General features: G+C 52.9%; 1 protein-coding gene across 14 annotated transcripts; it reads left to right on the top strand.

Moving 5' to 3' along the window:
* On the top strand, positions 1-25,278 carry TPD52L2 (TPD52 like 2). 14 transcript variants are annotated; one of them, XM_068700226.1, is made up of 11 exons: positions 8,984-9,151; positions 9,818-9,963; positions 11,066-11,214; positions 12,128-12,187; positions 13,707-13,766; positions 17,324-17,425; positions 18,354-18,392; positions 21,301-21,327; positions 21,959-22,000; positions 23,193-23,241; positions 23,455-25,278. In XM_068700226.1, exons 1-11 carry the CDS (start codon positions 9,133-9,135, stop codon positions 23,548-23,550), a joined length of 789 nt encoding a protein of 262 aa, XP_068556327.1. In that variant the 5' UTR covers positions 8,984-9,132; the 3' UTR covers positions 23,551-25,278. The 14 variants fall into 14 exon arrangements, with proteins under 14 accessions (XP_068556319.1, XP_068556320.1, XP_068556327.1 ...); XM_068700218.1 differs by lacking the exons at positions 8,984-9,151; positions 18,354-18,392 and adding an exon at positions 1-100 and having other exon boundaries at positions 21,956-22,000; XM_068700219.1 differs by lacking the exons at positions 8,984-9,151; positions 18,354-18,392 and adding an exon at positions 82-100 and having other exon boundaries at positions 9,845-9,963; positions 21,956-22,000.

The raw sequence follows: 25,278 nt of genomic DNA, 5'->3' as shown, positions 1-25,278 counted from the left end.
AACGGGGCCAAAACGGGGCCGCGGAGGGGCTGCGGGAGGGGGAGCGGGGCTGGAGGCCGAGAGCAGCTGGGAGGAAGGAAGAAGCGGCTAAAATAAGCAGGTGGGTGGACGGGGAGGAAATCATCGCCAGCCTGATAACGCAGGGGCTGGGGAAGGGGGGGAAAGGCAACAAAATGTCCCCAGGAAATCGGAACAAACCCCCCGGAGGTGGAGGAAGGTCACCGGGGCCGGCCGGTGGCACTGGGGACGCAGAGAAATTGGGGGCTGCCCGCTCCTCGTGGCACTGGGTGCCCCCCGCGAGGGGCAGGGGGGTGCTGGGGGTGGCACGGGGACGCCCCAGCCCCCCCTCCGGTTGTGTTTTGGGACAGGGGGAGGCTGAGAGGAGGAGAAAACCCCCGGGGAGAGCCGGGCGGAGGTGATTTACGCCCCGGCAGCTGCCAGCCCCGCTCGGTCATCATGGGGGGGGGGGACGGGGACAAAACCCAAACCCAGGGACTGCCCAGCTGGGAAGGTCCCAGCCTTTGGGGAGGGGGGAGCCCTGCGTGCATCCCCATCTCCCCCCTCCACGGATCAGGGCCGGGGGTGCCCAAATTCCTCCGTCACCCCCGGGTGGGGGGATTGGGGGCGTCAGGGCCGGCGGCGAGGGGCTGAGGGTGGCCAAAAAGGGTGCAAAGGGGGGGGATTTAGGGTAAGGGGTGGGGGCCGTGCTGCAGGAGGCTGGCTGCTGGCAGCAGGAAGAGGCTTTTTGGCCGGACAGCAGGACACGGGGCAGCCTGGCTCTGCCCTGGGAGTTTCCACATTAACCACACACTGTTTGCATTTGAGCTTTTTTCCCCTCCGCAGGGCTGCTGCTGCTGCTGCCGGGGGGTTATTTCCTGCCCTTTTCGCTCTCCCCCCCCCCCCCCTCCGCCTCCCTTTGCCCACCAACCCCCCCCCCCCACACCCTTCCCCGGCCTGCAGAAGCTCCGTCTGCTTCCTCTCTTACGCCCCCGGGGGCTTTCCATGCTGCCAGAAAATAAATCTCATGCTATTTTTAACGGAGGGGAAAACGCGAAAGGTCTCCTCCGGCCCCGCTCCGCCGCGGGCTCTCGCTCGGCGCAGCCGGGCACCCCCGGAGAGATGAAGGAGGGAGAAGGAATTCGCAGGGAAGGATGTGGGAGGCGGGCGGCGGGGGGGCTTTCATCTCCCAAACCTCGACCAAGGGGCTCGGGGAAGGCAGAGAGGGGCGAGCAGGGGGTGCCGGTGCCGGGGGGGGCATGGGGTTGTGCTTCCAACCCGCCTGGGTATGGCGGGGGGATGGAGCCGCCCCCATCCCTGCGCCCCCCGAGCTCCTGGGGGAGTTGGGGATGGGGTCCCCTGGGGTCAGGGTAGGGCCAGGCGCTGGCTTTAACCCCCCGAAGGGATTTAGGGAGGCTGAGAGAGGGATCAGCTGGATAATGCCCTGCCTGGGCAGGGGGGAGGAGGATGGAGCTGCTGATAACAGGAGGCACGGAGAGGCCCCCCCCCCAGCCCCATTTGGCTGTCCCCACCGTGTCCCCTGGCAGCGGGGTGGGTGGCACACGGGGGGGTGTGCGGGTACGAGGCCCTGACGCTGCCACCAGGACACGGGGACCTCGTATTTGGGGTTGGGGGGTGCTGAGCGCGGGATGGGTGCGGAGATTTTTTGATCTGAAGCAACGCGGGCACCACCTGGCGCCCCGACACCACTCCAGGGGCTGGGGATTTAGGGGAGAAGCCAAGTTTTGTCCTGCTGAAATGTTGGCGCCTGCTGGGCCTCCTGGCCCCTGCACCCTCCCCACGGCTGCTGCTGCGAGGAGGAGGAGGATGAGGACGAGGAGGAGGAGGAGGAGGAGGAGGAGGAGGAGGCAGAGGTCTCCTCGCCCTGCTCGCAGCCCTTGCGCAAAGCCCGGTGCCGCTGCCATGACGAATGGCAACGCGGGGAGAAAAGCGAGGAGGGAGAGAAAAACACGGAGTGGGAGGGGAGCGGAGCGCAGGAGGTGGAAATGTCAAACCCAGCAGCACCACGGCCACGCTGCCACCCCCCCCCTGCACCGTGCTGGGGACACCAGGCCTGGCCCTGTCCCCTTGTCACCCCCAGCACCCGGCTCCGAAACGGGGCCGCCGCCGGCCGTTGGCACCGGTGTTGGAGCTGCTGGGAAGCCACGAGCCCCACGTTCCCAGCCCCGCCAGCAGCCTTTGATGCCGCTTTCCTGCGGCGCTGGGAGGAGCCGCGCTCCTCGCCCCAGCGGGGGCAAGGTGGAAACGGGGACGAATCCTGCTGGGAGGGCTCCTGGCACGGCCGGGGGGGGCCGCAGCGCTCACCAACTGCAGCGCCCGGGGGGCGCAAACCCTGCCCGCGAGCCCTCTGGGTGCGCCCCGCGTCCTGCTGGAGGTGCGGGCAGCATCCCTAGGGCTCACCGGGCCCCCCCGCTGTCCCCATGTCCCCGTGTCCCCGTGTCCCCGCAGCCCCCGCGTGCTGATTTCCTGCCTCCGGAGGCCGAGCCGCCGCCGCTTCCCGGCCGTGGGAGCGAGCCCCAGAGCCGGTCCCAGGGCGCCGGGAGCGTGGCCCCGGGGAGGGGGGGGACATCCCCAGGGTGTCCTAACCCGTCCCGGCTCCAGCTGAGCCCCTCTGCTGCGGCCCTGGCTGCTCGCTCATCCCCGACCCCGCTCCCGAAGCCTCTCCCGGCCACGTGCTGCCCTCCCCGCGCTGTCCCCGGTGTCCCCGAGGCTCAGCGCCGTGCCCCAGACCCCGGCACCCCGCTGGGGCCGGAGCGAGGGGGTTTTGTGGGGTTGCCGGGGGCTGGGGCACGTGGAGCAATGTGGTCGGAGGGAGATTTGGAGCCTGGAGAGAGCCCCGCACCCGTTTCCCCTTCCCCTTTCCCCTATTTTCTCTCCCCTCTCCCCGGTTTCACATCTCAGCTCAGCACTGACAGCGGGCACGAGGCGCAATTCGAGGCACAAATCCTGCGGGGATTGCGCCTGGGGCAGGGCAGCCACGGAGCTTTTCGGAGCTTTTCTTCTCCCCCTGCTGCACACCGGGGATTTGAGGCGCTTTCTCCTCCGCTTTGAATTGTTCGCCTCCCAGTTTTGCTCCGGCTCAGCCCGAGCTCTCTTCCTGCCCTTTTTTCTTTCCTCCCCCCGAGCTCCCAGCTGCGAGGCGGCACCGGGAGCTCCTGCGTGCCCCCAGCACCGCACCCCCCACCCCATCATCGCCCCCAAACTGGGGCTTTCTGTGGGGTGCCGGGACTGGGGATGGCCCCAAACCATAGGGAAGCACCCAGGAGCTCGCCCGGCCGTGGAAATCCACAACCACACCAGGGCCTGATCCTAAACACGGACAAAACACTGCTGGGGGAGGAAAAGGAGTAATGGGGTTATCCCCAGCTGGGGGCCTGACCCCACAGCAGCCTCCCAAGGGTGGCACCGAGGGGCTGAGCCCACAGCCAGCCCCCCAGGATTGTCCCCAGGCATGGAGGCGGCGGGTGGCCCGGTCTCCTTGAGCATCGCCTTCGGGAACTGTCTATTTTTAAGCCCAGGAAAGCTATTTTTAAGGAGGGAGCCTATTTTTGTTGCCTGGGGCTAAGCCTTTCCTTGCAAGCTCACCCAGCAGTGGGGTTTGGAGCCATTCAGCCGGGGCACCCAGCGGGATTTGGGGTGCTGCTGGTGGATTTGGGGGGGTTCTCGGTGCTCCCCCAACCCCAGGCAGCTCCGGTGTGGGGCGATGTCCAAATCCTTTGTCCATTACTGGCGCCACGGTGCCGTGGGGGGGGGCAGGCCCCTTTTTGGGTGGATTTTCCGGGTTGTGGAGGGCCAAGAGCTGCCAACCCGCATCCAGCCCGGCGGAGGATGGGGATGCCAAGAGGTGACGGGGCCGCCTTTCCCCTGGGCGTTGTGGGGCCACGGGGGCCTGGGAGAAACGGGACCGAGCTGGAAGCAGGTGTTGGGCACGGCCCGGAGGGAAGGGTGGGACCCTCGGGTGACCCCCGGGGGGGCAGCGGGGGGCACATCTGGCCGCGGGGAGGGGGTGGCAGGAAGCGGAGCGCTGGCTCGGACCCCACATTTGGGGACGGGAGGGGGGGAACGCGCCACTGCCAGATGTTGTGCAGCTGTCTGCCGCGCTTCCTCTTGCCCCGAGCCCTCCAGGAAGGTCCCCCCCAGCGGGGCAGCCCCCCCACACCTCTCCCCCAGCCCCTTTCTTCTCTCGCCAAGCCGTCCTGAGGCCGTCCTGCCCTGTTCCGGGGGCTGTGGGGTCGGATCCTGCACGCCAGCCCCCGACCCCGCCGCTCGCTGTGGCCACGGAGCTCTCAGGGCATGGAGGTGGAAGCGTCGAACACATTTTACTGTTTTTTTTTCCCCTTTTTCTCCCAAAATACCCCGCAGAACCACTGCATTTTGTATTTTCCTGCAGCTGAAGCCAGGCCCTGGCTCCGTGCCCGCAGCACCAGGCCCGCTGCAGCCGCTCCGCTCCCTCCCTGTCCCCATCAGCAGGGAAATTGGAGCTGCACCAAACCCCGCTCAGCCCCACAAACCCAAAAGCTTGCCCCAAAAACCCCGGGGGAAATGCCCACGGCTGCTGGGACGCGGATGGGATTTGGGGGATTAGGGCGGCTTAGGGAGCAGGGGTTTTGCAGGCGGCAGATGGTGCCGGATGGGTCCCGGGGCGAGGTTAGCAGGATGGGAAATCAGGCAGAAATGGGGAGGAGGTGGATTTTTGGCCAGCCCGTTCCCGGATAGGAGGCACCGGGAGGGCTCCGATGTCACCGGGTGCCAGGCAGGACGCCCCGTGCACACACATCATCCCGTGAGCTCATGGGGACCACAGGGGACACGGGACGGGGACAATCAGACTGGTTTTATGGGGCTGGAACGGGGCAGTCCCCCTCCTCCCACAGCTCTTGCATCCCCGCTGTGACTTCACCCCAAAGGCTGTCGGGGGAATTCCCAGCCCTCGGGGTGGGGATGAATGAGGCCAACTGGTTGAGATGTGACAAGGTGGGGATGAGAGAGAAACCCCCCCCTCGGCGGGGACACTGCGCTCAGGCAATCCCCGAGAAGCCCCAGGGGCTGTTTGGGGCTGAGAGCGGTCAGATAACGGGGTAGAAATGAGGGCCCCATTTCCAGGCAGAGGCGTGCAAAGATTTTAAATGGCCCCAAAGGAACAGAGAGAAGCTACAACGTGGTTCAAGCCCTGCCATGGGTACGGGGACCCCTTTGGGGTGCCGGGGACCCCAGCCCACCCCGGCTGTTTGATGTCTCGGAGCCTCCTGTGCTGTGTGTCCGGAGCCAGCTGCTGCGGGGTGGCACCATGGGGGTGTAGGATTGCAGCAGGATCCCGCTGGGGACCAGCTGGGCACCCCACAGGGGCTGCTCAGGATGCAGCCCACGGGCCCCACACTTGATGTCTGCCCCCTGGCCCCAGCAGCTGCGCCCTCGTCCCCCCCCAGCCCCGTTTGAGAGTCCCCGTCCCGTCCCAGAGATGTCTCAAAAAGAGGAAGCATCACCTCTGGCGTCCCCCCTGCTGCAGCCCGGGGCTTATTTTGGGTTTTGAGAAAAGAGGAAGGCTGCACGAGGTGACAGCAGGGCTGGCGGGCGGGCGGGCAAAGCCCCTGCAGCACGCAGGGGGGTGGCGGGGGGGGGCTGGAAAAGAGGAACATCGCCGTCACCACCAGCCCGCAGCCCCCGCTCCCACCCCGGGGACAAGGCTGAAGAAAGCGGATCCGTCCCACCTGAAGCTCAGCGGGGTTTTTTGGGGTGCACGGGGGTGGCTCGGGCAGCCCCACTGCCGCAATGGGGTGATGCTGGGGAAGCGGTGGCTGCGCAGGGACCCCCCGATGCTCCCTGTGCCCACCCGCTGGCGTCCGGAGACCGCAGGGCGCAGAGCGGGGGCGGCGTTGATGCAAGCAGTTTTTGGTGACTTTTCACTCGTAAGGGTGTTTTTTTTTTGCCCCCACAGCCCACGTAAATGCCATCCTGCCCTGCAGCCTGCTGTCCGAGGAGAGCCAGGGAGCTGGAGGTGGTATTTTAGGAGCCCAGCGGGGAGAGCAGATGGGGTGAGGGCTGTCTGTGAGCCATGGGTGCTGCGGCAGGGCCCCCACCTGCAGGGATGCTCGGGTAATGCTTTGTGAATTTGTGAATTTTTGGGGAAGAGTGGGTAAAATAAGGGCCCATCAGCCTGTGGGGGCTCCTGGTGGTGTTAATCGCCACCGGGTTAACGAGCAGGAGCCAGGGCTCCTCTGCTGGGCCCTTTCCAGCTGCAGGAAGGAGCGATGAGGAAAGCGGAGCCGGGCGGCTTTGCTAGCGGGCAGTGAAATCTAGGTCAGGGCTTTCTTTAAAAGGGGCACGGAGCCCAGTTCGTGTCGGCTTCCAAGGGAAGCAGCAGAGCCACAGCAGCGCTTTGCCGAGCAGGGAACGGCGGCAGGGAAATGTCCGGGTCCTCCTGGAGCATCCCCGTCAGTGCTGGGGGGGATCTGGGATCAGAGCGAGCGGGAGCAGATGGTGCCTCGGGACACCCGTTCCCATTGCAGGGCTGCTCACGCAATTCCTGGCTTTGCTGGAAAAAAATAAATCAACAATGTGTTTTGTAACTCTGCCCAGGGATGTGCCCTTGCTGGGGGCACGGAGAGATGCCCGGCACAGGGGAAATGCTGCTGCCACCCCCCCCCCAAGGGACATCAGAGCTGTCCCCTGCTCTCCCTTCCACCTCCGTGTGGCAGACAAAGCAGCTGGGAGGGCATCAGTGAAAGGAACTGACCCTGGGCCTGACATTTCACCAGAAAAACCCCATCGGAGCGAAAAGCCCAGCAGCAGCCAAAGGAGAACTGGGGGGGGACAGTGTGAAGGGCACGGAGCTTGGCGGAGGTGGAGGGGGCAGCCCAGGGGGGACACCCCCGGCAGAGCCACAGCCATTCCGAGCAGCAGCACCATCCTGGCACAAAGAGGATGTTTTTTCCACCCCAAATTCAGCCTTGCTGCTTCCCGGACCCAACAACACATCCAGGGGCTGCGAGAAAGAACAAGCGAGCGGGCGCTGGGATACGTTTAATTAAAAATCGCTGCTTGAAGAAAGGTGCAGCAAAATGAGCCAGCAGCGGGTGCTCGTCCGCCGGCCGAGGAGGCACACCCTGCTCGCTGGCAGCCTGGCCTCTCTGAATCGGGTTTTTGTGCCTGGCAGAGCTGTCGGAGGCCGCGGCGGCTCCCAGCGAGCCAGAACCTCCCAGCGCCTCCTGCTGCCTCCATCTCTCGGGGCCGAGCTGCCGGGAGCCCAAAGCCCTTCCCCACGTTTCCCCTTGGGTTCAGCTCTCGGCTGGGTTTCCACTGAAATCAGGGCCTGAATTTCTAAATAACCCCCTCTCCAGGCCCTAATAAAATCAACGATAAAAAGTTGAGCTCTTAAAATGCTCCCCATCCTTTTCAAAAGTGCCTCTGTGTGACCTCGGGGAGATGGGGCTCTCCTCCGAGGCGATGTGCTCGGCCCCTGGCAGGGTATTTCCAGCAGCTTTTGTGTTTTCCAGCAGCTTTTTTATTTATTTATTTATTTTCTTGTGAGCGCCGAGTGCGGTCCCTCTGCTCGGTGCCCACCGAGCGCCGCTGGAAACGGCTCTGAAAAATTAATGCACATTTCCCCATTTATATTCGCTTCCCTTTTCAGGCTCATCTCGGGCAATGCAAACAGACCAGGTGGAAACGGCCCCGAAAATGAAAGGGGCTGGCAACGGGGGTGGAAAGGAGCCGTGGGGCTTTCAGCAGGGCTTGCAAATTCTCCATCGGCCGCCCAGGGCTTCCCCAGCGCCCTTGTGATGGCTGCCAAGGGCTTCCCAGAAACATGGCAAGAGCTGGGGTGTCACAGCCGGGGGGTTTGGTCAAGGCTCAGCACCGGGGCTAACAGCATCCCCTGGGAGCTGCTGGGGCTGCCTGGAGATGGAGGAGTGGAGGCAGGAGGGTGTGAGGTGCCATGAGGTGCCGTGAGGTGCCATGAGGAGCCGTGAGGTGCCACAAAGTGCCGTGAGGTGCCGTGAGGTGCCATGAGGTGCTATGAGGTGCCACAAAATGCTGTGAGGTGCCGTGAGGTGCCATAAGTAGCCATGAGGTGCCATGAGGTGCCATGAGGTGCCGTGAGGGGCCATGAGGAGCCGTGAGGTGCCACAAAGTGCCGTGAGGTGCCGTGAGGTGCCATGAGGTGCTATGAGGTGCCACAAAATGCTGTGAGGTGCCGTGAGGTGCCATAAGTAGCCATGAGGTGCTGTGAGGTGCCGTGAGGTGCCGTGAGATGCCGTGAGGGGCTGTGGGGAGCTATGAGGTGCCATGAGGTGCCATGAGGTGCCACAAAATACTGTGAGGTGCTGTGAGGTGCCATGAGATGCCACAAGGTGCTGTGAGGGGCTGTGGGGAGCTATGAGGTGCCATGAGGTGCTATGAGGAGCCGTGAGGTGCCACGAGGTGCCACGAGGAGCTGTGAGGAGCCATAATGGTGCCATGAGGTGCCACGAGGTGTCATGAGGTGCCGTGAGGTGCCATGGGGAGCTATGAGGTGCCGTGAGGTGCCACAAGGTGCCACAAGGTGCCGTGAGGAGCCACCGGCTGTGGGGCGAGCTCCTTGGCCCCGCCATCACCTCCCTGTCTGGGTGCGAGTGGGTGCCCCACCGCAGCCCCCACATTTGGGGAAGGGGCACCGAGAGCCGCTGGGGCACGAGGCCATGGGGGAGACCCAGGGGAGGCTGAGCCCTCCCAGTTTGGCCTCCCCGTGCCATTTTGGTCTCAATGGGGACTGGCAACAACAGGGGCGGACACAAAAGCCACCATGGGCTTGAGGGGGGGCTCCGGGGATAACTGGGGGGGGGGAAGTGGCAGCCCTATGACATCACCCCAACCCCATATGATGCAATCCCAGCCCCATGTGACATCATATCGACGCTATGACGTCATATCAACGCTATGACGTCATCCAAACGGGTGAAGGGGGCGGGAAGGGGGGGGGTGAACGTGGCGCCGTTGCCATGGCGACGCGCGGGTGACGCGCTCTCCCCGCGCCCCCCCCCCCCCCCGCCCCCCTCCCGGAAGCGGGCGCGGCGCTGATCGCGTCACGGGGGGGGGCGGCGGCGGCGGCGGAGACGGGGCCGGGGCCTGGGCGCCGCCATGGAGGGCGCGAGCCAGGGTAGGGGAGGCCGCGGTGGGGCCGGGCCTGTGCTCGAGGGCTCCTTCCCCAGGGGTTAAACCCCTCGGTTTGGGCTGGGGGGGAACCGGGGGGAGCTCCGTGAGGGGAGAGGAGGCCGTGAGGGGGGGGCCCGGTGCTGTGACGGGGGGGCCTGGTGGCCAGAGGGGGGGGGCCCGGTGCCCTGAGGGGGGGTCCCAGGTTCCTTGAGAGGGGGTCCCGGTTTCCCTGAGGGTGGTCCCGGTTCCATGAGGGTGGTCCCGGTTCCATGAGGGGGGGTCCCGGTTCCATGAGGGGGGGGTCCCGGTTCCATGAGGGGGGGGGGTCCCGGTTCCATGAGGGGGGGGGGTCCCGGTTCCATGAGGGGGGGGTCCCGGTTCCATGAGGAGGGGTCCCGGTTCCATGAGGGGGGGGGTCCCGGGTCCATGAGGGGGGGTCCCGGTTTCTTGAGAGGGGGTCCCGGTGCCCTGAGGGGGGGTCCCGGTGCCCAGAGGGGGGATCCCGGTGCCGTGCAGGCCCGGTGAAGGCACTGCCGGTTCTCCCCACTGCCCCGGGCCGTCCAGGCGAGGTTTCCCTTCCCTTTCCCGTCCTTGGCCTTCCCCGGGTGGGTTTGCAGGACGCCTCCTCGCTTGCTGCCCGCTCACCCTGTGTGCTTCTCGTCTGCGGCAGATATCAACCTTAACTCTCCCAACAAAGGTCTGCTGGCCGATGCCATGACCGACGTGCCCGTGGATAGCTCGGCCGCAGCCAGGACCGCGGCGCCTGAGGGGCTGACAGCCGCCGAGGAAGAGGAGCTGAGAGCCGAGATCGCCAAGGTAGGGAGAGCCTCAGCTGGGTCCTGCTGGGGGGGAAAGATCAAGAACTTGGGGTGCCACAGGAGCAGGGCTCGGGGGTTTTATTTTGCTTCTGATGGCAGCGTTACCTGTGCGTCTCCCAGGGCTTTGTTGAAATCAACAAAGCTGGCAGACACTTCAAACGGAGCGTGATGTTGCACGCTCTTTCCCAGAACATCTTAATTTAGAGCTCTCAGGAAGTACACGGCCTTTGATGCAGTGAAATTCATCTAGACTTGTAGCTGTGCTTGAAGCAAGAAAACACTTTAGGCAAGCGGTATGCAAATGAAACTCTCTTATGAAACCGAGACAATGGCATACTTAATGTGCTTTCTTCTTCTATCTTTTCTCTTAAATATTTATTATGCGTGATAGGCAGTTGTTTTTGGTGCCTGTATGCTTTTGAAAAGCTGAAAGCTTATAATGTAATATCCCGAATCGTGGGCACCTTCTGAGTTTTAAAGGTCAGCTTATAATTTGTACCTGAAATAGAGCTGAAGGTAGTTTTGGTTGTTCTTATGTTTCATTTGAGAATCTCCCTGATTCGTATGTTCTAGCAAGGGGGACTTCACTGTTTTGCATGATCATACAGCTGCTGGGAAGCTGCAGTTAGCTAAAAGTAGAAACGAACCTTCTCTGTCCTGAAACAATTCTAGAGTGTTGTGAAAATCTTGTAAGAAATATCTCTGAGGGAAAGCTCTTTGTTCTAATGGCAGCAGGGGAAGAGAATCATAGGATTGGAACCTTAGTTAATAAGTATTTGGCAACTGATTTTTTCTTTTTAATGGTATTTTCTGTTGAAATTGCGATGCTAGGACTGCGTTCTGATAATCTTGTTGCCATTAAGTCACCAGTATAGCGGCTTTTATGGGTGTTTTCCTAACTGAAGTCTGAGCCACTGGCCTGCCATTCCGACACCATTCATGTTTAGTTGAATTATTTTGTGTGCACCTGAAGGTTCCTGCCAATTCTCTGTATTCATGTTAGTAAAACTGTAATAATTTTGAGGGAGGTGGAAAGCTGGCTTAATTTTCAGAATTTTATTAAACTGTGATACTGAGATCTGTGTCTATCTCTTTCTAAGGTTGAAGAAGAAATTGGTACTCTTAGACAAGTCCTGGCTGCTAAAGAGAGGCACTGTGGAGAGTTGAAGAGGAAGCTGGGTCTGACTCCCTTGGATGGGTTAAAGCAAAACCTGTCCAAAAGCTGGCACGACGTGCAAGTCTCCAACGCGTAAGTGTTGCTTGTGATGCACGTTTCATATTTAAATGTTGCTCTGTAGCAATTATTCCCCTGCAGCATGTTCCAGGGCTTCTCCAAGTGTCTGAAGGCTTTTGCCCTGATGGCTATATAGAGAAAAGGGTATTTAAAAAACCAAAACCAACTATTAATTTAATTGATCTCGTGTCAGTGCAAACAGAACTCTAATATTTATGATCTGGATAAATTGTTGCTGCTTCTTTTTTGTATAACGTTTGAAATCTAGATCACCACTGAACAGTTCGGTTTGCGCACTGCTGCCCATTTCTGTGAAGCACAGGCTGCTGCTACCTCATTCTGAACTCCAGCTCAAAGAGAAGTGCAAAAATTGCTAAAATTCACTGAGCTAACTTCCTGAGGTCAGGTAACTTAAAAGTGTTACCGTGTGTTAGTTCAGAAATCTGTTTTCTGGGCCATATAGCTTTAATTTAAAAAGTCTGTGTATTCTGAGAAGAAAAACGTCTGTAGCATTACTGTGCCATCAATGCCATATACAGAGACATCTCTGCCTAAAGAACGTTTGAAATTAGGCTGACTGTTCCTCAACAGGTACTAAAGTTACAGTCACAGCACTGCTCAATAGCGCCCAAAGGAGAGACAAAGGGGTAAGTTTAACCTGCAGTTATGCCCAGATATAAGAGGCCCTTTGTGCCCCCAGGGTTATTGTTTGGTCCAAAAATGTCACATGTAACTTAACTAGAATTTGGAGTTAGTGACAGTACTACTGCAGGGCAGATCTTTGAGCTGTTACCCTGTTTGTTTTTCTCTTCCTCGTCTTCCCTCCTACCCCCCTGCTCAATTTCTGTTACTCCTTTGTAACTGAAATGTGTCGTTGTCTCCTAAAAATGAATATTAAGTTATATTCATTAACACTTTCTGTTTCTAGTTATGTGAAAACATCTGAGAAACTTGGAGAGTGGAATGACAAAGTGACACAGTCTGACTTGTGAGTGCCTCGGGCTCCTCAGCAACACCTTCTTGCTCCTTGCTGCGTTCCCCGATTTGTGCTGCTCCTTGTTCTCACAGGCATCAGGGGCTGACTGGGAGCTGGAGGCGTGGTAAAGCCACAGTCAGGCCTGCTGGCAGCAGCGTGCCTGACTTCCAGCTCTCAGCATCCCTCGGTTGCAGAGGAGATGAGTAAAAGTTACTACTAGCATCTCGCTCTTAGTCTTCCCATTGCAGAAGAAAAATTCCAATCAGTTACCAGACCACACTTCGTTAAAGAATAATGTGACAAATCAACCACAGTCACACTTCAGCTGATCGCTGTTAGGTTAATTTATTGTAATATCTTATTAGCAAACCTCTGTATTTACTATGAAATCATTTCTCTTCTTGTCAGGTGTGGAATCAGTTTGTTTATTGCCTTTCTGTACGGCCACAGGGGAGAGAAATGATACCTGAAGGCATTTACCTGTAGCTGAAAACAGGGGCTGTGCAAATATAAATATATTTATATTAGCTTTTGCAAGCTGTAACGCCTTGGCTGGAGGGATTGATGTATGTGAACCTTTCTGCTGCTGTCAAACACTAAAAAGCAGTGGATTTTAGTCTGGCAGTACATACAAGCAGGTGACAAATGCAGCTGGCTGTTTTTGACTCTAGAATATATTCTGTAGTATATTAGACCTTTGTTTTCTTTAGGCACAAATCACTTTGATTCTTGTTTTTTAACTGAACATCAGGGAGACCTTGAATATTTTCTACGCTGAAGGTTTTCTCCCTTCTGCATGTTGTGTTTAAGGAGGTGGTTGTTTGGCTAAGCAGAAATGCGAGTTGGAAATTTCCCATCAGTAGGCAAAGACAGTTCTGATCTAATTGGGGATAGTTTTATTTCTGGGGTGACAGGAACTGCCTGCAATATGCTACGTCCTCTGAACACCTCTACACGTTGTCTGAGCTGGTAGCAGACACTTTTTGTAGTACCTGTATTTGTTCTGTACATCCAGCATTTATTCTCACAACTCCTAAGATACCGTTTTAGGTATAGGAAAGCATGATGATTTCTAAAGATGAGAAAATGAAGTGCAATTTAGCAGTTTGTCAAGGTCATATTGTATTGATAAAATCCAGCTTTTGGTGTAGCAGTCAGATTTTTTGGCTCTCTGCTTAATTCACTGCTCTGTGCTTTTAGCTTTTACTCTATAGCTGCCGTAAAGTATTTAGGAAAGGAACAGAAGATCTGAAGTCTCTCAATTCCTGACACCTTCTAAACTGCAGGCTTTCTTTGTGCAAAGTGTTTGAAGGTGCTTAAATGAGAAAGAAAGCAGAGCTTGGGTGTCTTCCTGCCTCTCAAACAGCAGCTCCTTTCCTTCTGGCTGTAACAGAGAAGGTAGAAAGGCATTGTCAGAGAAATAAAACCCAAGATACTATAAGTGGAAAGAGACACTAATAATGTGGAAAGTGTCGAAAGAAGCATCTGTCATGAATCTTGGCACTGTGTCTAACCTCCGTTGTGTTTGTAGATATCTTTCAGCCAGCAGCACACTGGAGGACTGGAATGAAAAATTAACTCAATCAGAAGCGTGAGTGTCTTAACCTTCGGCATTAACCAATGCTTTCATGACAGTCTGCTGCCTCTCATGTTCTGTGCCCCTGCTCGCAGTCCTCTGCTTTGACTAGATCTATTTAAGCACTTCTTTTTTTTCTAGCTTTGACTTTTTTAACCTGATAACTGTCTCTTCTGGGAGAGGGAGCTTTTCCTCAGGTCAGTATTTGAACGGTTTCCCTGCGGTCCAAGCAATATCCTTCAACCACCCGCCTGCTCTCAGAGGAGAACTGGCAGAAGCCACTGGGTACCCGAGAGCTGCATGCCAGGTTTCATAGCTTCAGCTGACAAGCTGTGGAATAGACAGGCTGATCTCTTCTTACCACTTAACGTGCTCTTTGGGGAGCGAGAGCCTTTCTTTGTGCTATGGTATCTGATCAGAACAAATAGAGCTTCAGTGTCCAAGGCAGCTGTTCTGTCATTTTGGGGCTGCAAATGGATGTGAACAGCTCAAACCTCACTGCTGTTGTACTCCATTTGTTGGCTGCAGAAGTCTTTTAGCCAGGTTTTTATTAAGTGTTTGGAATTAAATTCGCATCTGGACTAAATTATGGAAGCCTATTATGAAAGTTGGCCTTTGTCCTTCTCGCTGCATGTTTTGCACAGTTTGTAGGGGAATCCTTTACAGTAACGTGGTGGGAGCAGATAGATTGTGTCGTTGCTTTCTGAGTTGATTTAAACCGTGATGGGGTAGGTCTTAGGTAAGTCAGATCTTCCTGTTCTCTGGAGTGGGGGTGAAATCGAGTCCTTGGAGCTGGATTTTTGTTGTCGGTGGCTGTGGATAGGTGTTCTTCATAAGATGGATGAAAGATGAGAGCAGATAAAAAGGAGGAGTATCAGAAAACAAAAATCAGGTCTGCAGGTTCTACTTGCTATGCTCTGTGGATGTTTTCGAGATTAAGAAGATGTAAATTATCCCTATTTCACTTGCTAAAGAGAGTGACCTTTATGTTCACGCTTGCCAGCACTGGGACTGACTGCAGTGGTGGTTAATCAGAGTTCCTCCCTGGGTGTGCCTGCTAGAATAGAAAAATTCTCATTATATCTGTTTCCTTGTGCTTAACAAGTGCCAGAAGGATATGGCGGAAACGTGCTTCTGGGGAGTGCTCAGGGCCTGGCTAGCTGTGGCACGCTAGTTTTCCTGCTTGCTTTGGCACTAGGCAGAGTGACAAGTCATGCTAACGAGGTGGGTGCCAATTAAAATGGAGAGGCGAGAGGGGGTAAAGGTACGATTCCGGCAGCATTTCAGAAAATGAACAGAATTTCTGTTTTCATTTTTTAAAGCTCAGTAAATGCTAGGAGCTGAGTTCAAGAAAACTGAAGATAAGGTTTTAGTTGGTTGTTTTGGGTTTGTTATGCAAATGCCTCCTCTTTTCCTGTTTTCTCAGAGCTCTCCATAACAGCTAGGAAGCATCCAGTTCGCTTTATGGCTCTTTTGGGCTCTGCTGCATTTTCTAGCAGGTGCTGCTGCTCTCCCTCTTGCTCCAGTTTTGTTGTGACCAGGACGCAAGGTGACTTAGATGGTACGAGCAGGGACTGCTGGATCGGAGCGAGCGGAAGCTGGCATTAGTGGATAAAGAAGGATTTGGGGATGCAGGCCTGGCCCCTCCCTGGCAGGATTTATGGGAGAGCGATGCAGTGAAGGGTTTGAGTACCACAGGGCAGAGATCACTCCCGCAGCCAATTGCCTGTTCGTTAAGCAAGGTATTAAAGATAGCTCATGTTTGTGACTCCCAGATTTGGATTATTCCAGTGTGCTTTATGCTGGCATTAAGGGAGGAAGGCGAGTGACCGTGAGTTTATAGCCATGGTGAACCTAACCGTGGTGCTTGCAGGAGAGCAGTTGTGGCTTCTGGGTCAGAGCTGGGTGTGGTTAAGTTGCACTGAAGTCTTGTGTAAGCTGGTCCCTGCTCGTCACAGATGCAGCTCCACATCTGTGGCGATGGCAGTTCTGGGTTAACGAGCTTCTCATCTCAGTGGTGCTTTTCTGGCTCTGCCTCCTGTGCTGCAGTGGTGGAGGTGTGTGTGGGGGAGCTGTGGATGCAGGGCTAGACTGGCAACCTGATCTGGCTGCTATCTTTTAATTTATTTTTCCTTCCAAGCTTCTATTTCAGCCAGATTGTTTTCCTGTTTAAATCACCGTCAGCACACAGTTGTGCTGGCATCACGAAGGAGCACACTGAGGCGAAAGGAGCAGCACTCGAGTGCTAAATTTCAGTTGTTTTAAGAATACTGCTGTCACGTGGGGAAAAAACGGTTGGAAAGTCTCTTATCTCCTGAAGCTCAGCTTCATAGCTAAGAGTTCTCAGCGTGTGCGTGGTGGGATGGTGTCGTTTGATTCTGTAAACTGCTCCTCGTCGCTGCGCTGGTGCTCGGTGCTGATCTGAGAGAGCTGAGTGCCAGGCAGAAGTGGAGTAAGCACAGCACGTTTTAGTAAGCACAAGGTCTTCAGTTTCTCTGGTAGACAGCTGGAAATCCAGTCCCGTGAGAGGGCTCAGCACCAGGGGAAGATCACGGTCTGGTAGCCTTGGGAGCTCAGAGATGAGAACATCAGGCTGTTAACGTTAGCCCAGGAGCTGGATTCCAGGATCCTTGTGGGTCCCTTCCAACTTGGGATATTCTACTCTGTTTATAAATGTCCTTCTCCTAAATATTACACTTGAGCAAAAAAGTAAGTTTATATATATTTATATATTTGGAATAAGAAAACTTGGCTTAAATTATCAGAATTGTTTTCCAGGCTGAGTCTTTTTTATAATTTGAAGAATGCCACAAATCTAGATGTTAATCACCAGCTGTGGAATAGCTTAGTTAAAAGAAAATGGCTTGAAGGGTCTTTGTACCTAGAGCTTTGGTTTCCATCGAACGAGAAGGCTTCGAGTGTCTTTTCCAGCTCTTGTATAAACCCAAATGTACTCAGCTGACAAATGCAAGCTGTCAGACTGACTGACTGTGGTTAATGGTAACTGATAGGAAACTTCTCCATCAATTTCATTCTAAACTGCATTGTAGAGGTGGTGCTGCTTCTTGTGTTTCTGTTTCTATGTGATGATGGCAGACGTGCTTCTTTTCTCCATACCCTAACGCTACAACAAAAGCTATTAATTTCTTCAGGACTACAAGCTTGTAATGGAATAAATTCCTAGGCTTGTTTTCTCAAAGATTCCAAAATATTTTCATAGAGCAGAGGGGGTATAATGCTGTGGTGTTAGAGCTTCCACATGGAAAATTGGCTTTTTTTTTTTTTTTTCTTCAAATATTTGTCAGGTTTAGGAATGAATGGTCAAAATGGTAACTGAACTGAAGTGAGTGTGTGAAAAGGTTAGCCCTGCACTTGCTGCCTTCTTAAAACTTCAAGTCTTTGATCTATGTAAGACTAGAAGGGGCTCTCTCAGTGAGGTCAGTGCAGCTCACTAATCCAGCTTCTTTCCTTTACTTTGGGTTCCTTTTTCCAAATGGGGGGATGCTTCTTGCTTTCAGTCCTAACCCTGTCAGCATAGCTTATTGGTGGTTGTTTTTTTTTTCCCCTCTTAGTTATAAGAAGACCCAGGAAACCCTTTCCCAGGCAGGACAGAAGACTTCAGCAGCCCTTTCCAATGTAGGTTCTGTTATCAGCAGGAAACTTGGTGACATGAGGTAAGATTTCTGCTTTGTGCTTTGGTGCTTTGATCTCAGTTTCAAACAGTAATGAGACTTGAGACAATAACTAGGCTTTTTTCCATTTTTCTGCTTAGTTGGCAGCACTTTGCAGTTGGTTCATAGTTCAGGACAGGTTAAACACTTTTTAAAGACTGGTTGATGGATAAAACCCATTCCGAGGCATTGAGTTCAGCTTAGCAGAACTGACAGAACATCCCTTCCCTTCCCCCTTTTACCATCATGGCTTCACTGCAGCTTTTGCACCACGTATAAGAACGTAGAATTCAAATTTACCTTTTCTGTTCGCTGTTGTGTTACAGAGGTGTGTTTTCTCCGTGTTATGGGTTAAGATCAGAAGGAGGTTGTCATTCTTGTGCTCTCTTACACTTCAAAACGTGACAACGTCTGGATGCTGCGTGTCATGCAGCTCCAAGCCCCTGTGTCAGTTTTCCATGAAGAATGGCAGCTTGCCTTCTGAGCACAGTTATGTCACATAGTTTAGAAATCATCAATTGATCAGATCATGATAACATTACAAATTTCTTCTTGTGTTGGTGATTATCTAGGTTCCTTTAGATGGCAGCTGCAATAGTTGCAAGTTTAAACTTTTCTCAGTCGAAAAGTCAGGGGCTGGTTCCTCAGTTGCTGGCTGAGGTTCTTGCTCTGGGAGTTCTTCATCTGTACAGAGCTGAAGGTTAGCACGGGGATTTTCCTGGTCTTTAGAAATGAAAGCTGAAGGTTGCTTCCCCGTTAATGGTGGCGTGCAAGGTTGTCATGCGAAATACATTGCCTACACTTTTCTTGGAATTGAGAGCTAATTCTGAGCAAATGAGTTATCTGGATGATTAAGGAAGTATCCTTAGAGCTTGTACTTAATGTGACGTGCCAGATCTTGGATTGAATGGGCAGCTGTCATTCTTTGTAGGGAATTTCCTATTCCGCTGTGGCTGGGAGTACCCAAGTGGTAAGAACTTGTTGGCCTCTGATCACGTAGTACTGATTTATTCTAGATCCCTCCTCCTCGAGTTATTTGCTGTGTTTCTGAAGGGTAATTGTTGGTGAGTGTTTTCAGTAGCTCACTTCTCTGAATTTGGCAGAGGACTAGTTGGCTTCCTACCCCTTCCAGTATTCAAGTTTTCATTTTTCTTTCCTGGAAGCTACATTGTCTGTTGGAAGAAGAGACTCATGTGTAATCACTTGAGACACAGCAGACAGACACTGGCGCAAGATGTGGCGGTAATAGATTTTCCTAAACTGATAATGGTGAAGTAAATGTGGTAAATCTCTAAATTCCGCAGTCTGCTCAGGCTGTTGTGACAAAGGGCTGGGAGCTGTCCTCCTTACACCACGTGGGGAGCTCCTGAACCAGCACCGCCATCAGAAGAAGCTGTTCTGACAGCTTTGGTCCTGCCTGGCCTCTATTTGCAGGCAAAATCTATTTTACCACGAGGCTGCACAAATGTTTGTGCCATCCCAGGAGCACCCGATGGAGGGAGGGGATGCACGGCCAAACAAAATTTGAACTCCTGGTGGCAGAGCTGGCCCGACAAAGTCCTGGTGCAGATGCTGGCTGTGGATGCTGGCCTGGCTGACTACGTACACGTCAGACCTCTGCAGCAGTGGTGTTGCTCAGCATTAATCACCAATTTAAAAGCCTCTATTCCTTTTTACAGATAGTGCCTTGGGGGTTATAGCACAAAACACAGGCAGCTTCTGTCTTATAAATTGAGGGAATCCCTGCCAAATTTACTTCAGAAGAATCCGCTTTGAGTATGCGGCCCTGCGGGGGAACACAGTAATGATAATTATTTTTTAAGAAAACCTTTAGTTTTTCTCTGCATATATAAACAGAATTCAGTCTCCTGTGCTGCATTCAAGTCTTGATGTTTCTGATTCTGAATTAAGTTTAACTTTGAGCATAAGCTTCTGCAGGGACTGTCCCATTTTCTACCCCTGCCAGGTGAAAGTGCAGCTGGTGTTCTGATATGTGATCAGAGCTTACAAAGAGTGAAGCTGGTTTATTGTCGTGATCACCTCTCTGAATGCATGGGGATGATCTCTGTCCTTAGAGAATCTCTTCCAGGCCTCACAGCCTATGCTGCAACCTCGGTTACTGTACTTGCTTTTTCCTCTCACGCTCCAAATTCACTTGTAACCAAGGTTTATTTTCCAGCACTGGAAGTGTTGAGATAACAGAAGGGATTTCCTTGTTTAGTCAGCCTTCACCGGTTGATAAATGCAAGGAAGGCGTGATGAATGGGACAAACGCCTCGGACACACAGAGGGCGTAGTCATAATTTCATCCAAAATGCTTGGACTGAGGTGGTGTGAAATAGCAGTAACGTGTCCCTGGGTTAAATCCTTCAGGGTTGCTGCGTTCTGGTCACAATGCACAGCTTGAACATTTAGAAGTATTTTAAGGAGAGATTGTGAGGTTAATACAATAACTGCACGCTAAGTGTATTAATGCTGTTACTCTATTAGGCTGCCATGAGGAGAGAAAATGTAGCTTAATTAATGGGAGGGATTTTTGCAAACCTTGGCCAATTCAGCTCTTACTCTTATCTCCACTTACAGTTAAAAAATAAGTTGGCTTGCAGACGTTCTGTTCCTGCATTTTACTGACCCCAGTAAACTGCAAATTGAAAGAGTTTTCTTCTTGGCAGATAACTGCTTGCTTTGTGGTTTTGTCTCTAGCCCAATACATTTTGTGTTGTCTGATGGAGTTTGCTACTGCATGTCATGCTACGAGCAAATTCATTACGAAATGCTAGCCTGAGCCCCAAAGGTGGCTGAAAACTCCTGAATTTATAGACTTTAAATCCTCGTGACTGGAGGAAAAGGGTCACTGCTAGGTCCAGGCTAAGGTGCTGAAGGAGTCTGCCAGTGCTTGTGGTGTTGCATGCAGAGCAGCATGGTGCATGGGCACGTCTGGCTGTGTTCTTTAGCAAAAAGTAGTAGGAAGTTAATTTATTTCACATGCAAAGACAGCATTTCAAGGAGTCTGCCTTGCCAAAGAGCCAACTTGGATTCATGGGGAAATGAAATCACAAAGTCTAACGTTGCTGCTCAGGCTGTAAGGAAAAGCCCTCGTGCTCCTTGCCAAGTGCTTCAGACCCAACTTGCCATGACTGCTTCTCTGCTGCCAAGGCAAAAACGGTGTCTGAGTGGAATAAAACACTGCTCCTGGTAGGAGAAGCCCTAAAACACCCTGGTAATCCTACTGGTGCAAGAAGGAAAGCTTGGACTGGTATTTCAGACCCCTGAGATGCATTGCAGAATCAGGGGTGGAAATTGGCAACCTGGTGGGGGATAATTTGCCTCGAAAGTTAAAAATGGGCAACCAGGTTGTTGGGTATGTGTGACACTTTTTATACAGAGACTCTTATCTTTATTAAGAGGTGTTTGCTCAGAGCGGTACCTTTGAGATCTGCATACTTGGCAAGATAACAGGCATCTATTGCAGGTTACTGGTACAGAAGTTCTCAACCAGAAAGCCTGGCAGTGCTGTCAGAGCTTTTGGGGAAGGAAATGGTTGTACCAAATTAGCTAGCACTTGGTAAAAACCTCAGTTTAGGAAAACATGCTCTTAAAAAAAATGAAATGACAGCAATGTGTAAGGGTGAACATGTGCTGGTGTGTTCCTCTGAAAAACCTCTTAGCTTGGGTTATTTGATTTAATGAAAAGCAATTGTTTTGTTTTTGTTTTTTTTTTTTTGCCTGCTTCTGTAATTTATTTAAGAGGCTTGCTCATGGTTCGGTGACTTTACTGTCCTGTGATCCTATGGCCATGCTCAGCTGCCCTGTTGGGATCTGCACAAGTGTCTGACTGTTGCTTCCCTTTTCTCTCTGCTGCCCGTGGCTGCTCTCAGGGCTCACCCTTTCTCGCATTCCTTTAGGTAAGACACTCTTCAAGGTTGCTCGAAGAGCAGATGTTTCTGTGCCAGGCCCTCGTGGGTGTTAGAGGGGAGGCTGATTAGCTAAGCCTTGCCTCCATCTCCAACACGAATTGAGAAACCTAGCTCAGTGCAGTGCCTGGGGGCTGAATTCTGTATCACAGCTGCAATTTGCAGCACAGCTTGCCACAGGATACAGCTGCAGCTAGGAGGGTGTTAACTGCAGAGCAGTAGGGCTCTGAGCTCTTCCAGCAGTTGGCCAAGCTGAAAGTACAAATCCAGCACACCTGGGAGCACTCGCTGCATGCTGTGTGTGTCCTTGTCAGCCTTGGTTTGGGACTACGGCTTGGAGGAAGCCTTTACTAGTAAAACTTACTCATCTGTGTAACTCAATACAAGCCAGTTGTGCTCGATTTTGTCCCCTGTAGTTGTCTCTGCTTCTTTTAAATGTTATTTAAAAAAAAAAAAAACAAAAAACACCTTGATAATGGGTGAGATACCTCCTGTGTCCTGGGTATAGCTGACAAACCCTTTTCACAGTAAGCGCTCGGGACTAGGGGCGTGCTGCTCTTGCGTGGTGTCTGTTTAATTGTCACTTAACCTTTTCCTCCTCCCTCTGAACGCTTCCGAGTAGCAGTTACTCCATTCGCCACTCGATAAGTATGCCTGCCATGAGGTAATGTCAGAATCCTGCTTCCTGGGGGGGTGATGGGGGGGTATGGCTGACCGTCATCCTTCGGGTTTGGGTTCTGAGCTGTGCAAGTGCTTCGCTCCAGCACGCACGGTGGGGTGATTGTGTCCTGCAGTTGGAGCAATTTGGGGCTTTTTTTACCCAATTCCTTTTTGTGGCCATTAGCACCTGTGTTGTTCCCAGGCTAAGTGCAGTGTTGCAACTGTACCAAAGTCTAATTGAAATTCGCAGCTTTCAGAGGTCCCTGGAGGGGAGGGATTACACTCCTCCTCTGGCAATTTACAGCACAGCCGTTGCTAATACCGAGAGGAATCCGAACTTGAACCTTCTGTCTCCAGCTTGGAAGCTAAGTGCCCTTCTCAGCGTGCCCTCGCGGTGCATTAGGTGGGGATCTTGTAGGAGAAACAATTGCCAGAGCTGAATGAGGCCCATGGATGCCCTCTCTCTGCTCATCCTGGTTCCAGATGGACAGAGGTTACTTTGTGGGCATGGGTATAAAAGTGATTCTTCTGCACAGCAAGAACTGAGATGAGGCTCCTCATCGCCCAGCTCCTGGTGTTTAGAAAACCTTGCCCAGGGAAAGCAGCCCTGTGCTAAAAACTGACCTGGCTTGCTTTGCCACAAACACAAAGTCCTCTGACTAATTTATTGCACCAGGGTTTTCCTGAGCATTTCCTGCCATAAATGACCACTGCTCTAGTAACAGAACTGCCCATAGGTTCAGGCACAGGGCCCTTCCCCTTCCTGCCAGCAGGATGCAATGTGGGAAACTGAAGCCTTTTTTTTAATCCCTTTTCAGCTTTTCCATTATTTAATAAAACAATCTTTTAGTTGGAGGCCTTGTAAAGCTAAGGACTAGTTTCTTCTCTCCGTATCGTGCGTTGATTCCCTAGTGAACTAGGGCTTTTTCCCTCAACTTTTCAGCTTGAGCAATCAAGCAATTGCACATGGTAGAAATGTTTTCCTTCAGAGTTTTTGTTTGTGGTGTTTTGTCTGGTGTGCCTGAGATATTCATGCCAAAGGCCAGCGTGGTGAGGAGCTGCAAGTGTTCTGAGTGCTGCTGGCACTGGCATTGCATGGGAATGCCCAGAGAGACCAGTCACACGGTGTGGTTTGGTTCAGTTAAGAGCTAACTTGTCTTGATTTTTGTCTTTTTTTTCTCTTTCCATTCTTCAAGGAATTCTGCAACCTTCAAGTCGTTTGAAGATAGAGTCGGGACCATAAAGGTAACAGTCTGCTTTGTCTTGGAAACGCACATTGTGAAGCCTTAAGCAGAAACTTTGATTTCTGAGCTGTTTTTCTCATGGGCTAGTATTTGGCCAGACGGCCTCTCAGATATGCAAAGTCTTTGCTACAGCGAGTGACCTTGACGAGGGAGAATTCCCTTGGTGTTCTCGATGCTGCTTTCTTGTTATCCTAACTGGCTTCTCTCCTTTCAGTCCAGAGTGGTGGGCAGCAGGGAAAACAGCACCGATGGCCTCCACTCCCCCTCGGGAGCTGGAGACAAGCCTCCACAAGACAACGCTCCTTTCTAGACCTGCGGTGTGGCTTTGCACAGCTGTGCACAACTCCGAGAGCGAGCCTCCTCCCTCCCAACTCTTCACAACAGCAACAACATGCCAATCCATGAAGGGGCTGAGAACCAGTCTGGAGAGATCCATAATCCATTCATAGACACTGCTGCTGGATCTAAGTCAAATAAAGAGAATGCAAAGTTTTGTACACAAATAATATTTTACACTAAACTTTGTAGATGAAATGTATCACTGTGCTGTCCTTTTGGGAGAGCACTTAAGATGGAGTTTCCTTGAAGTAGCTCAGAAACGCCGCTGGCTCAGAAAAAGCAGTTTTTCCCACCTCTGTCACAACTGGGAGCAGATCAATTGCCCCGTGCAGCATGAGGAGGGCAGTCACCGGAGAAGCCAAGTGCATGGGCATTTTAGCTTCAGCTTCTGGCTATGTTCTCTGCTCAGGGCATGCCATGTAGCAACTCAGCAATCTCCCAGGCTTCTCCCATTACTGCTTCCTCTGGCTCTCATTGGAGAAATCTGTTAAAAGGGGTAAATAGTTACGTGTGTTTTTTTTTTTCTGGGCTCCTAAAAGGGAAACTTCACTTAGCAGCTGCCTCGTTGTTACACTAATGCTCTAGCTTTAACAAAACTAAAATCTTTATTTTTAAATGCAATGAACTTTAAAGAAATAAAGCTTAAGAAAAAAAAGCTTCGGCATCATATTAGGGAAATGCTCCCTTGGACTTTGAAACTGAATTGCAAGCCTTACATCACCTTATGCTTTACTCGTTTATGATTTTTTTTCTCTAGAGAGGACTGTAAGGGTTATAAAGCTGGATATTGAGCACTGGAGTTTTTGCATCGTTCAGTAGTAGCAGCATGCTTAGAAGCCAGTTCTTGTGTTAACTTTCAGTGGTGCACTCTGTTGCCTGAGTGTATAAAACTTGCTTCTCCCTTCTCAGCTTATGCCTTCATTCCCGGAGGAAGAAATCCTGAAGGCTGCTAGCAACAGGGCCGGGTTTAACGAGGACAGAGCTGTTGCTGGCAATTAGGGACGCTGTGCTGGAGGGACTCTGCTCTGCTCTCCGTGGGCTCCTCCGTCTGGTACATCTGACTGGGACTGTGGGGGTCGTTCAGTCGAAAGCCCCGGCTGGGATCTTGGTTTACAAACCCAGCAGAGTCACAGAGCTCGACCAGTTCCCGAAGCAGATAGGTGTTTTTGCTCTTCCGAGGTCCGAGCTCATTGCTCAGGAGCTGAAACATTGTAAGCTTTCTTACAGAGGCCTGATCTTCTTCTAGGCAAGATGCCTCCAAATAAATACACCTGCAGTGAGTGTTTCTGTGCCTTAGAGGCCAAGTGGGACTTGCTCAGGTCTTTAGACTCGCCTATGTACATATCTGGGTAGTTTTAGTAGTTTTATCACCCTGGAGGGACTGGACCATCTTTGCCCTTTCTTTAGAGAAGCAAGTTTTGACACTTTGCTGATTAAATCTCCATTTCCCCCATCCCCACTCCCTTCCCTCTGCTGATCCGGGGACACACGATGAGGCAGTAGAAGGCAGATGTGCTAGGCAGTAGGCAGAGCGTGGTGTGTCATTTACCAGCCCTCCTCGTTTGACTAAAACTGGCCTCCATGCGAGGAGCAGAGCCAGTGAAACGGGGACTGCTGGAGCGTGGGTCTTGAACTGTTTCTCTTCACAGATAAATACCGAGGAAACTTGTCAATAAAGCATTCCTTTGGGAGAAAACAA

This window comes from Anas acuta, chromosome 16, assembly GCF_963932015.1.
Source record: "Anas acuta chromosome 16, bAnaAcu1.1, whole genome shotgun sequence".
Lineage (NCBI taxonomy): Eukaryota > Metazoa > Chordata > Aves > Anseriformes > Anatidae > Anas > Anas acuta.
Note: the sequence above shows the minus strand (reverse complement) of the source record. Positions and strands in the feature narration are given on the sequence as shown.

Coding starts and splice junctions, on each gene's coding strand:
- TPD52L2 (XM_068700226.1), top strand. Junction 21,328..21,958: donor CCTTTCTCGCATTCCTTTAG/GTAAGACACTCT, acceptor GCTTCCGAGTAG/CAGTTACTCCATTCGCCACT. Junction 23,242..23,454: donor ATAGAGTCGGGACCATAAAG/GTAACAGTCTGC, acceptor CTCTCCTTTCAG/TCCAGAGTGGTGGGCAGCAG.